The sequence below is a fragment of the Pteronotus mesoamericanus genome, unplaced genomic scaffold, assembly GCF_021234165.1.
Source record: "Pteronotus mesoamericanus isolate MK-2021 breed Mesoamerican mustached bat unplaced genomic scaffold, CSHL_Meso_final scaffold_128, whole genome shotgun sequence".
Lineage (NCBI taxonomy): Eukaryota > Metazoa > Chordata > Mammalia > Chiroptera > Mormoopidae > Pteronotus > Pteronotus mesoamericanus.
Window position 1 is genome coordinate 2,712,590 of NW_026555305.1, and position 13,323 is coordinate 2,725,912.

A 13,323-nucleotide genomic window follows, 5' to 3' on the forward strand; every position below is an offset into this window, starting at 1 on the left:
AGGGCCGGGGTCCCCGCAGCCACACCGCACATAAGGAGCAGAGCTGGGTCTCCAATATCGGGCATTGTCTGCTCCTCTTATTCACGTGGGGGGCACAGAGATGCTGAGACAGGGACCCAAAGAGACACGGACAGAGACTGAGTCAGAGATCCAGGGAGAGAGACACACAAAGACCCAGAGGGAGAGGGGAAAAGACAGATTCACGGAAAGAAGTGCAAAGAAAGTGGAACTGGAGAGATAGATACATGCAGCGAGAGAGAGATGACAATGAAGACAGAAATGAGGACTCACGGAGGGATAACCGCAGAGACACCAAGCGAGAACCAGAAAGAGCTAGAAAGGTAGAGAGACAGACACAGGGTCACAGACACACGGGAGACCCCAAGATACAGGCGCGGACAGAGGCAGATATGCAGGGACACCCGTAGAAACGCATAGGCAAGAATATGCGGAAAGACGCCCCGAGTGAAGAACACAAGACACAGAGGTGCGGAGAGAGACCAAAACGGAGACCCGCAGGGAAGCCCAGAGAAATGCACAGACACAGAAACAGAGAGATTGGAGATAGTGAAAGACGGAGACCAAGTGAGAGATACCGGAAGGCACAGAAGGGCGAGGAGTTCCTCTCTCGGGCTGGCTCCCGGAGGTCAAGGTCATGGTTTGGCAGGGAAGGAGGGCGACACCAAAAAAAGGTCTGTGTCAGATGGAAGTGTGTGTGGGGGGGTAAGGTCGTGAAGGCCTGGCACCCCACTCTTTCCTCCCCCCACCCCACACACACCTGCTTCCTTGCTTTAGCGCCTGTTGTCACCAGGGTGGAATCCTGGTGGCAGACAAAGGGTGGGGGTGGGGAGGGAGCGACGGGAAGATGGACAGAGAGAGGCACATGCGGAGACACACAGTGGAGAGTCCCAGAGACAAAGGGGAGACCGGCAGAGACCGCAGAGAAACGGTGTGAGAGGCAGACGCCCCGAGGGACACGGAAAGGGGGACCAGAGCCTTGGAAAGAGAAAACGCCTCTGGTCCCCCTGTCATCAATAAGCACTATCCGAGGACCTCTGTGTGCTAAGCCCAGAGTCTTCAAAGCTCAGAGTGCCATGTGCTGAAGGGAGGCGAGGAGCAGGGGGGTTGCTGGACCCAGTGGGGGCTCCTGGGAGGCGCTGATGGCGTGGAGAAGGGGTCGCAGCGGCCCGGGGTGCCTGGATCATGAAGGCGGAGCCAGAGTGGGGGCAGGGCCTGCCGCTCAGGACTAGTGTTTGGGGAAAGGAATTCTCTCCTCCCTCTCCCCCCGAGGGCGGGGCCGAGCTGCACTATAAACGAGGGGCTGCCTCAGCTGCCCCGCACGTTCAAGCTCTGCAGGCCCAGCCCTAGGTAAGGGCTGTGATCGCCCGGGTGGGGTGGGTGGGGTGGAGGGAGACAGGAGGGGTGTGTGCAGAGGTGCAGATGTGGACAGGGTATGGTTGTGAGGATCCGGGGGCTACTGAAAATGGGGACGCCTGGATTGGGGTGTTCCCAGAATATAGACTTAGGACCTCAGAAGTCTGAGAGTCAGGGAATCTCAGAAATTGGGGGGCGCCCGAATGTCGAGCTCCAATGGTCTGGGAGTTTGGGCTGGGGATCAAAATCGGGGATTCTGGGACCTGAGGACTCAGGACCCATGGTCTTGTGATTCGAGGTTTTAGAAGTTGTAGTGTCCTAATTTGGGGTGTCACGGAGTGGGACTCTGAGTCTGGGCATCTGATTTCGGGGTCTCACGATCTCGAGGGTCCATAATTTAGGGGGTGTTAAGCCCTGGGGTCTCAACTGGTGCCTCAGAATCTGGACATGAGGACTCACTGGTGCATCTTCAGTTGGGGGTCTCAGGGTCTGTGGGTATCGGGATTCGGGGGAGGGTATCTTGAGGCCTGGGGGCATGTCAGGCACTGGGGATCTATTTAGGGGTGAGGATGGGGCCTGTGGACAGGCGCTGCTTTTGAGGGGGCCTGCCTCCTCCTGGCTGTGGGTGAAGGTGAAAGGAGACAGGTGGGGAGACACCCAGCCGGGGTGGGGGTGGGTATCTGGGGGCAGGAGAGGGGAACAGGTGTGGCTAAGGCCCCCAGAAGCCCCCCCTCCCCGAGTCCCTTTTTAGGAGATGTCCTCTGTTTTGCTGTCCATGACATCCCCCCGAAATAGCCCCTGGGGGTGGGGCAGCTATTGTCTTCAGGCCGCTGTGCCTTCTCACATACCTTCTCCTGATCCGACTAGGATCGGGTTCCCATGGACGTGTCATAAGACAAAAGGGGACAGCTGGATGGGGGGGCGGGGCGAGGTGCAGACGCCCTAGCTTTGGGGCTGTGCCTGGACCGCACCTCCGCGAGGCCTGTCCTCACATGGCTTAGGAGTGGGGCTCCCTCCTCCCTCAGACCCTGGGGATCGGGGCCCCCAGCCCCTCCTCCTTGGGGACTGCACCCCACTCCCCCTGTTCTCTGTGGCCCTCAGGTCGCACCACCACGATGTCGGACGCCGAAGAGCAGGAATGCGAGGAGTGAGTGTCGCTGGAGGGAGGACTGGGGGCCTGGAGAAGGGGAGCCCCCCCCCAAGTCTAACTCTCCTCCTCCTTTCTCTCGCACCCCTGTCCTCAGGGAGCAGCCCGAAGGTGAGTGGGGAGTGCGCTGGCCTTGGGAAGTGGGGACCCCACGCGGATCTCGTGGGAGGGGCCGTGCAGAGAGGCGCGTGGTGGGGAGGGACCCCGCTCCGACCCGCGCCCACCCATGCCCCCCTGGGTTTTTGGAGAGTTTTCCATTGCAGTCTCCACCCAGCCGGTGCGGACAGCTCACTGCGCCTGTAGGGATCCTCGGCCCCGCTGAGACTCGAACCCCGGTCTCTGCCGCACCCCACCCCCACCCACCCCCGTGCCCCTGGGCTCCTAAGGTCTTCGTTTCTCTGCCCCGATCCCTTCCAGAAGAGGAGGCTGCCGCGGAGGAGGCTGCCGCGGAGGAGGCTGCGGTGGAGGAGGAAGGTGAAGCGTGGACTCCGCTGGCTGCAGCCGGACGCGGGGGCCGCGTGGAGTGCACAACACAGCCCGCGGGGGGAAGGCCGGGGCGGGGACTCCCGAAGGCCTGGCTTTCCCTTCCTTTAACAGCCTCTCCACTCTCTTCCCTCTCTCCCCTCCCGCACCCGGGCGTGGCCGCTCCCCCCTCCCGCACCTCTCCCCAAATCCGCGCTTCTCCCCAGAACCCTCCCCGGCCCCCGAAGAGCCGGAGCCGGCGGCAGAGCGAGGTAACCGCGGCTGCTTCGCTTCCTGAGAACGATTTCGGGGCTCCCCCACCTCGATATCCTCTGCACCCTGACTTCCACGGGGACTCCCTCCAGCTCCCCCTCGCCCCGCGATCCCCACTCCTGGCCCGGTCTTTTAAGCCCTAGAGAACTCGTGCGCCCTCTGGTGGCCACGAAGGGAAATCGCCTGGCAGCGGCATTAACCCTTTCCCTTCCTTCTTAAAGAGACCGACACCCAAGCCTCCTTCCCAGCCTGAAGTACTGAATAGAAAGGTTGCATGTTTGCGGAGAGGCACTCCCGCCCCCATTGTTGCCCCCAACCCTGTCTGTCACTGTTTTCCCTCCATATACATTCAAAGGTTGGGGCCTGGGGTGCAGAAGGGGCTGGCACTGGGAGTCTGCATTCCTGTGTCCCCCGGTGGGAGTGGGCTGGGGTCAGAACCCCTGGATCTCCGAATGAAGAGAGGGCTTGGGGCCCCCTGCACTTCTAGGTCTTGATGGAAGAGGTTGGGGTATGTCTAAGGGGGAGGGTCTGGGGTTTGGCCCTCTAGGTTCGCGGAGAAGCGGGAGGAGGTCCCCACACCAGTTCTGAATGTATATCTGATGCGGCCACCCTGATTCCCCTTCTCCTGCCTTTCCCCCATGCCCTTCCCCACCCCCTAGAGCGGCAGGAGGAGGGAACTGGGCTCCTGGGAGCCAAGGCTTGGGGAGTTTTCTCTTAAGCACCCCCCGCCCCCGCCATGAACTGTGGCTAATTATCTCTTTGTATCCTCCCACCAGAAGAGGAACGGCCCAAACCAAGGTGAGACCCTAGGGGGACAGGGGATCCAAACCACACCCTCCCAAGTATGTCCCCCACCACCAGAGATGGGGCACAAGGAAGGCAGAGGAAGAGAGTGGGGAGACTGAAAGAGAGGAAAACACAGCGATTCCTTCTTTTCTTTTCTTTTTTAAATTTTAGTCTTTATTTGTTTTAAAGATTCTATCTATTTATTTTTAGAGAGGGGGAAGAAAGGGAGAAAGAGAGGAAGAGAAATATCGATGTACAAGAGAAGTGTAGATTCGTTGTCTCTTGCACTCTCGCGGCTGGGGACCTGGCCCAACACCCAGGCGTGTGTCCTTGCTGGAAATCGAACCAGCGACCCTTTGGTTTGCAGGCTGGTGCTCAATCCACTGAGCCACACCGGCCAGGGCAGTGATTCCTTTTTTAGCAAACATTTCCAGAGACCTTTCCATGCTGTTTGGCGGGTCAGACCCCGTCTGCCCTGTTGGTGAAACAGACCCAGATACAGTGATGATACTAGCCAGGGTACTAGAGTATCACAGATCAGTGCTCTGCGTTTGCCCTCGGCAGTCAGGGAAGGTTTCTCAGGGGAGGTGATGCCTGTCTGGCTGAAGGAGGTAGAAGGGAGCTTGTAGATGAGGAACGCCATGTGGTGTGCGCAAGGCCCAGTGGCTGATCTAGGCCAGTCTTTCAGGGAGCAGATGCAGCCACGGGTCGTTCCGATGAGGAGGAGCCTAAACTGGGGGGGGGGGGGCAAGGGGAGCTCATGGCCAGGAGAGGGTCCTGGAGGAGCTGACACTGGGGCCAAAGCTTGGAGATGCAAGGAGGCAGCAACCTGAGCATGAGAAAGACACCTAGAAGCAGAAAGCCCCTGGGCTTTTGTGGGCAGTGGTGGGAATTTCAAGGTGGCTTGAGTGTCAGGTACAAGAGGAGGCGGTGCCGAGAAGGCCAGGGCACTAGGGAGCCAGGGCATGGTTTTGAGCAAAGGATACACGGGGCAGATCTGGGTGAGAGAGCACAGGTGTGACGCAGGGTCAGGGGAACCTCGGTGGAGCAGGGAAGGCCTCAGGGACCGAGTGTATCAGGGGAAGGGCATTGCTGGCAGAGGGAACAGCATGTGCAAAGGCCCTGGGGCACAAGAGCACAGGACATGGCCAGGGAACAATGACATGTGGCATGTGGTTGAGTGAGGAGGCGAGAGCTTAGAAGTCTGGGCTGCAGACAGAGTTGACCAGCCCTCAGCAACTGGTGATAATTGAAGCTGAATTATCGGGGTGAATGGCACTGATCATGAGAATGTCCTATGAATGAATAAAATGGCTCATTGGGGGACAAAGAGACAAGGATGGCACAGCCAGAGGAGCAGGAAGCAAGTTAGGAGGAGGTGCCTGGTGTCTCAGGAGCCAAAGAAAGAGGAGAGAGGGCTCACCCCACCCCAGCAGCCCTGCCCAATACAAATATAATGCGTGTAACTGTAAATTTTTTACTCGCCGCATTTTAAGAAGACAAAACACGTAGAACTAATCTTAATATCATATTTTGTTCAATCTGTTCATATCTGAAATTTCATCCTTTCAACATGTAATTAACATAAAACGCAAGATATTTTTATTTATTAATTTTTTTAGAGAGAGGGGAAGGGAGGGAGAACAAGAGGGAAACATCAGTGTGTGAGAAACGTCGATCTGTCGCCTCTTGCACGCCCTCGACCGAGAACCTGGCTTGCAGTCCAGGCATGTGCCCCGACTAGGAATCCATCCGACCATCTCTCGGTTCGCGGGCCGGTGCTCAATGCACTGAGCCACACCAGCTGGGGCGAGGTGTTTCAGATTATTGTGTTTGTACCAAGCTCTTGAAATCAGATGTGTGTTTCACTGGCAGTCCCTCTCCATGGGAACCAGGCACTTGGCAGATGTTCAGAACCACGTGTGGCTGGTGGCCACCTGGCTAGTTAGCGTGGCGGGGACAGCCAGGGACCTTGCACTGCTCACTGTCTTTCTCTTCTGTCCATCAGCCGCCCCATGGCCCCACTGATCCCCCCAAAGATCCCGGAAGGGGAACGCGTGGACTTTGATGTAAGTAAGAGACCCCCCCCCCCCACAGGAGCAAGCAGCTGCTGGCCCTTAGGGTCCCTTCATGCCAATTAGGAAAAGGTGGGTCTTGTTTGGCCTCCTTTAGGATTGAAGTCCTAAAAGCCAAGCAGGGTCCGAACACGGTGCTTTGCTGCCACCTGCTGGAAATTTAGTGAACTGTCAAGCCCTCCGATTCTCGCGGGGAAGGGCTGCCCTCCTGAGCTCTTCGGAGGACCTGCCCGGGGAATGACCGGGCTCCTGCCTTCTGTCCTGCAGGACATCCACCGGAAGCGCCAGGAAAAGGACCTCTTGGAGCTGCAGACGCTCATTGACGTGCATTTTGAGCAGCGCAAGAAGGAGGAAGAGGAGCTCATTGCACTGAAAGAGCGCATTGTGAGTCGGGGGCGGGGGAGGCTCCCCAAATCCTTCCCTCGCCCCGTGCCATCCTTTGGGTCTTGGGGGATAACAGAGAATAGTTCCCGTCCAGGTCAGACCCGAGGCTGAAACTTTCGGAAATGGACCTAAGTCTGGCCACACTCAAAACTGCATTTTTTGCTCTCGACATCGTCTGAGGAGGGGCCCTTGTGGGTGGTCGTCCTTGCGCCCCTCATTCTTCTCTGCCCTCCAGGAGCGGCGCCGGGCGGAGCGAGCTCAACAGCAACGCTTCAGAACTGAGAAGGAGCGGGAGCGGCAGGCCAAGCTGGCGGTGGGTGCTTTCTTCCTCTATTTTCCATTCATGATATTCTCTGTAATCCTGAAAAAGTCCTCGTGCTGTGTTACTCAAGGATCTTTCAGTTGAAAGGAATAGAAACCGCAACCCAAGCTGGATTCAGCAGAAAGAACATTTTATTGGTTCATCCAAAACAAAAGTCTAGGCTGTGACTTGCTTCAGGCATGGCTGGATCAAGGGACTCAAATAACCTTACAAAGACCCAGCTTTTCTCTTCCTGGCCCTTGGGCCATCTTTCTCGGGGCATTGTGGTGACCAACTCGTTCCTGTTTGCTTGGGACTTTCCTGGTCTGAGCCTTAAAATCCTTGCATCGCATCTGTCCCAGGCAAGCTAGGACTGTTCGCCCATCCCTAGTTGGGAGAGAGAGTTTAGAATGTGTCCACCGCTTTAGGCCTTGGACACATGACCTATGGTGGCATCAAAGGAACTGCTTTTGAATAAAATTAGCGAAAGAAAGGAACCACTTTTAAGGAACAGGAGTAGGGTGGTGTAGTAGGAAGTATAAGGGTCTCCCCAAGATGTTTCTGCCCTAGTTCCTGGAGCCTGCGATTACAGTACCTTACACAGCAAAGGGGCGTTTGCAGCTGTGGGTAAGGCTCTGAAGGCCGAGGAAGGTCTTGGATTACCCAGGTTGGCTCAGTGTGGCGACCAGGTTCCGAATCATGAGAGGGAGTCAATAAGGTCAGAGATCTTTGAAGACGAAGGAAGGGGCCGAGAGCAAAGGGGAGCGGGCAGCCCCTAGGGTCTGGAGGACATGAGGACACGGGCCCTCGCCGGAGCCTCCAGAAGGAACCAGTCCAGGTCCCACCCCCGTTCTAGCCAGAGAGACCTGTGTCAGAGTTCTGACCTGCGTGACTGTAAGAGAATACATTTGTATTGTTTAAAAAAAAATTTTTTCCCCTCCCTGGCTGGTGTGGCTCAGTGGACTGAGCGCTGGCCTGCCAACCAAAGGGTCACCAGTTCGATCCCCAGTCAGGACACACGCCTGGGTTGTGGGACAGACCCCCAGTCGGGGGTGTGCAAGAGGCAACCACACATTGATGTTTCTCTCCCTCTCTTCCTCCCTCCCGTCCTGTCTCTCTAAAACTAAATAAATAAATAAACATCTTTTTAAAAAGCTAAAAAATAATCCCCCCCCATTACAGTTGACAGTCTCTATTGTATTCATTTCAGGCTTACAGCCTAGTGGTTAGACATTGACATACTTTACGAAGTGACCCCCTCCCCCCATAAGGCCAGTAACCACGTGATGAACTAGCTTTGTTTTAAGCCCCTAAGTGTCTAAACTACAGCAGCCAGAAGAAACGAACTCAGGCGAGGAAGGCTGGACATGCAAAAACCACCAAGCCCTCCTCGCGGGCCTTCTGGTGGGGAGGGTCTTGGTCTGCAGAAGCCGTGATGTCTGCAATATGCAAGGCACACATTCTGGACGTGGTAACGCCTTTGCTAGACACTCTAGAACCCCTCGCTTAGGCTCAAGGCCACCAGCCCCCTTAGTGCCCCCGGCCCCCCGCTGCTATCACCCGTCACCCTCCTCGGCCCTCTGGGGACAGTCATTCTTGTGTCACGAGACGAAGGGAGACAAAGGCCCAGAGAGGGTGAGCGTCTGTGCTGAGGCCACCCAGCCAAGTCCCCCATTGGCTACTTCATGCTGGAGGAGCGCAGGGCAAGCAAGCTCATCTCTCCCCCATTTAAATTCTGCCGGAGCGGGGAGTACGAAGGCCCAGAGAGGAGGAGGGGCTTGCAGGTGGTCACACAGCCCGGCCTGGAAGGGCCAGGGGGTGTCCGCATGTTTGCCTGTCCCATAGTACTTCTCTCTCGTCACTGGGTCTGAACCCCCCTTCCGCATCCCCATCTCTGGCGCCCCCTGCAGTGGGGGGCCGGCCTTGGGGGTTAGCCTTTTCCCCCCCACACAGGAGGAGAAAATGCGGAAGGAGGAGGAAGAGGCCAAGAAGCGGGCTGAGGATGACGCCAAAAAGAAGAAGGTTCTGTCCAACATGGGAGGCCATTATGGGGGTTACCTGGTCAAGGTGAGTTCAGTTGGCGGGGGCCTGAGCTCTAGGTTTCCAGGGAGGAGGTCACTGAGCGCACAGGCTTCTGGTTTCTGAGGGTGGGGGCGGGGGGCCTGGACCCCTGGGTCTGAGGGGGGAGGCGCTGGGGGCCTGGACCCCTGGGTCTGAGGCGGGAGGGGCCGGGGGCCTGGACCCCTGGGTCTGAGGGGGGAGGCGCTGGGGGCCTGGAATCCCGGGTCTGAGTGAGGAGTGAATGGGGTCTAGATGCCTGAGGTCCTGGGAGAGATGGTGGCCTGGATCGCAGACCCCTGGGTCCTGACTTGGGGAGCCCTCTGGAGGACTCGTGCCCCAACTGAAGATGTCCCCTCCCAATGTTCAGGCAGAGCAGAAGCGGGGTAAGCGCCAGACGGGGCGGGAGATGAAGGTTCGCATCCTGTCTGAGCGTAAGAAGCCTCTGAACATCGACAGCATGGGAGAGGACCAGCTCCGGTAGGCGGGGAGGGACAGGGAGACAAAGGGACCCTCATCCAGACCTGGGTGGGCAGAAACCCTGGTCCTGTGTGACTTTGGGCAAATGTCTGCCCCTCTCTGAGTCCCTGTAGCCTGCTCTGTGGAACACATCACTGACATAGCACCCACTCTTGGTGGGTGCCAAGACCTGTGAATAAAGTTCAGCGAGATAATAGTATTTCATGTTCACGATCTCATTCTACAATGGCTCAGTGCAGTAGACTTTTATCAGTGCAGAATAAGTTTGGTGCCCTGAGCAGAAATCGAGGCAGCGACACTTTGGTTTGCAGGCCAGCGGTCCATCCACTGAGCCACACCTGCCAGGGCATGTTACTTTTCTTTTCTTTAAAGGTTTTATTTATTTATTTATTTTTAGACAGAGGGGAAGGGAGGGAGAAAGAGAGGGAGAGAAACGTCAATGTGTGGTTGCCTCTTGCACGCCCCCTACTGGGGACCTGGGGCACAACCCAAGCATGTGGAGACTGGGAATCAAACTGGTGACCCTTTGGTTCAATCCACTGAGCCGCACCAGCCAAGGCCAAAGAGCTCTGTTTCTAAGGAAGAAAGGGAGAAGGGATATTGGGTGGGCATACAGCCAGCTCTTTCACAATTTTATTTCTACTTTTCTTTTTTTTTGGAGAGGGAAACAGGATCCTAGGGGAAGTCACTTGACCATAGTCACCAAGCAGACAAGGGAAGAGCTGGGACTTGAACCAGGGCTTTCTGACTCCGGAGCCTGGGTCCTTAGTCATTTCATCCCTGTTTAGGGGAATATGAATCTCCATTGTGGGGAGGGAGAGAGTGAGCAGAGATTTTCAAATCCAATTGTGTCAATTCCCATTGACTATTTCTGCCTCCAATATTAACCAAATCGGACCAATGACACCCAATTCAGAGCCAGGCTGTGTGGCTTTGGACAGTGCCCTCAGCCTCTCTGAGTCTCAGGTGCAGCAGTGCCCAGTGTGTGACAGCCTGTCCACCCTGCCAGGGACAAGGCCCAGGAACTGTGGGACTGGATCCACCAGCTGGAGTCCGAGAAGTTTGACCTGATGGAGAAGATGAAGCAGCAGAAATACGAGGTGAGCCCCGCGCTGCCGGGGGCCCAGGCCGGGCTGGGACAGGGCAGGTGGGGTGGACGGGGGCCTGTCCCCAGGCTGGGCCAGCATCTCCCTCCCACCTCCTCCGCAGATCAACGTTCTCTACAACCGCATCAGCCACGCCCAGAAGTTGTAAGTGTTACTGGGCCTGAGCCCTGCCCCCCTCTGACTCTTGAGGTCTCTCCTTCCTTCTCCATCCCCCTCACTCCCTCTTGGTGCCTGTCCCTTCCTCTGTCTTTGTCCCTCCTTCTGTCATTCCTGTCTGCCCTTTGTCTCTCTTCTGGGGCACTGTCTCCCTGTCCTTCTGTCCCTGGTTCTTAAGGATGGGGGTGATCTTGCTCTCCAAGGGGACGATGGACAAAGTGTGGGACATTTTTGGTTGTTCTAACCGGGAGGTGCCCCTGGCACCTAGTGGCGGGGGAAGGCCAGGGGTGCCGCTCAACACCCTGCGGTGCCCAGGACAGCCCCCCCACAGTGATGAGGCCCTAGGCCAGCAGTGCTGGCCCCCCAGTCATTACTGTGACCCACCTCAGCACCCCCGCGATCACCTCCACTCAGCGCAGACACCAACCCCGCATGTCACTGGGGGTTAACCATGACCCCCACCACCCCAGCCAGCAGACCTGAATGAGAACGCATTTGCCCGGCTCTTCTTCCTCCGGGCGTGGAGGGCGCGTGTTCTGGGGCAGGGGGTCCCGTCTCAAGAGGGCCGGGAAGCCCTCCCTCCTGATACCTGCATTCTCCTCCAGCCGGAAGGGGGCAGGGAAGGGCCGCGTCGGAGGCCGCTGGAAGTGAGGCTGAGGTGGTGGCCAGTCTGTGGCAGCCCGTCCGGAGGAACCAGGAGCCCTCGGAGGGCTACTTCCATCTGTTTCTGAAAATAAAAGCTCCACCTGTGGCTACCTGCTGAGGTTGTCATTATTGTTATTAACTTGCAGCCAGCATCTCACAGTTAATTAAATTCTTATCACCAAGCCCTGTTCCGAGAACCCTCACATTATCACAATGATATGTAAAGTGAAACCCTCCCACGTGCCTGGTGGGAAGGCCAAATGGGGTGGCGTTTTGGAAAACCGTCAGTTCCTTAAGTTCCTTAAAACGTTAAATGCAGAGTTACTGGCCCAGCAGTTCCACTCCTCAGCATCTGTTCAAGAGAAATGAACACATAGGTCCCTACGAGAACTTGCATATGAGTTATGAATGGGACCATCGCATTACTTACAGAAGCCAGTAGGTGGAGACAGCCCAAGTGTCCATCACTGATGTACAGATACAGTGGAATACTACTCAGCCATGAAAAGGAGTAAAGCACTGATACGTGCTACAACATGGATGAACCTTGAAAACATGATGCTGAGAGAAGCCAGGCATGGAAGGTCACATAGCGTGTGATTCCGTTTCTATGAAATTTCCAGGAGGCAAACTCATAGAGACAGAAGGTTAGATTAGTGCTTTCCAGGGACCGGGGGCGGGAGGGGGTAGGAAGGGATGGGGAAGTGGGGCTAAAGAGAACGTTTGTGAAAATGTTGTGGAATTGGTGATAGTTATACAACCTTGTGAATACACTAAAGAACCACTGAATTGGGCACTTTGAAGAGATAAAGTTTTCAGTGTGTTCAGTGTATCTGATTTTAGAAATGCAAAATCAAAGCCTGCCCTGACTGGATGGCTCAGTTGGTTGGAGCATCATCCCATAGACTAAAAGGTTGTGGGTTCGATCCCCAGTCAAGGCACATACCTAGGTTGCAGGTTTGATTCCCAGTCAGGGCACGTATGGGAGGCAAATCAATGAATGTTTCTCACATCGATATTTCTCTCTCTCTAAAACCAATAATAATAATAATACATATTCTTGGGTGAGGATTAAAGAAAAAAAAAACTACTAAGCCTAACAAAATAATTTACAAGGTTGCCCACGGGAGAATTAGGTGACTGACAAATTAACGCCTGTCCTTTGCCACTCTGTGACTTTCTGAATTGGGACTTACATTAGTGAGCAGGTTGGTCTGGCTACTGGGCCCCAAATCCCAAATAACAGTGGCTTCAGCGAGAAAGTCGATTTTCTGACATTTAAAAGTCTGAGTTGAGATGGGGCTGTGTTTCATGAGGTTGTCCCGGGATGAGGCTCCTTCATTTGTGAGGCTGTATCTCTAAGGTGTTGCCTTTGTCCAAGGGGTAGGTGCTATGGACTACAGGTTTGTGTCCCCCCAAATCCGTATGTCGAAGCCCTTCCCTCCAATGGAATGGTGTTTGGAGGTGTGGCCTTTGAGGGGTGATCAGGGTCAGGTGAGGTCCTGAGGGTGGGGCCCCCATGGAGGGGTTTTTAGAAGTAGAGGAAGAGACCAGAGCTTTCTCCCTCGACATGTGAGGTCACAGAGAGAAGTGGTTGTCTGCAAACCAGAAAGAGGCCTCTCACCAGAACCCCACCATGCTGGCACCCTGATCTCAGACTTCCAGCCTCCGGAACTGTGAGAAATTAATGGCTGTTGTTTAAGCCATGTGATCGATGGCGTTTTTGGCCGGGCAGCCTGCACTGATTAAGACAATAAGGGCTTCACCAGCCTCCACAAGCAGGTCAGCAATGGGTGTCTTTCACAATATACTTCCCTCTTTTTAAAAAAAAATTGTTTAAAGATTTTATTGATTTATTTTTAGAGAGAAGTGAAGGGAAGGAGAAAGAGAGGGTGAGAAACAACCATGTGTGTTTGCCTCTCACACGCCCCCTTCTGGGGACCTGGTCTGCAACCCAGGCATGTGCCCTGACTGGGGATCAAACCAGTGACCCTTTGGTTTGCAGGCCGGCACTCAATCCACTGAGCCACACCAGCCAGGGCTATACTTTCCTCTTAAATGGAAAATGCTCTTTTT

General features: G+C 55.7%; 1 protein-coding gene across 1 annotated transcript; it reads left to right on the forward strand.

Annotated features, from left to right (window-relative positions):
* The first annotated feature begins 2,489 nt into the window (after positions 1 to 2,489).
* On the forward strand, positions 2,490 to 11,362 carry TNNT1 (troponin T1, slow skeletal type). The gene is made up of 13 exons (XM_054588153.1): positions 2,490 to 2,521; positions 2,619 to 2,632; positions 2,939 to 2,995; positions 3,211 to 3,255; positions 4,033 to 4,054; positions 6,051 to 6,111; positions 6,385 to 6,501; positions 6,737 to 6,814; positions 8,756 to 8,869; positions 9,231 to 9,340; positions 10,350 to 10,440; positions 10,550 to 10,590; positions 11,208 to 11,362. Exons 1-13 carry the CDS (start codon positions 2,490 to 2,492, stop codon positions 11,251 to 11,253), a joined length of 828 nt encoding a protein of 275 aa, XP_054444128.1. The 3' UTR covers positions 11,254 to 11,362.
* Positions 11,363 to 13,323: the final 1,961 nt, after the last annotated feature.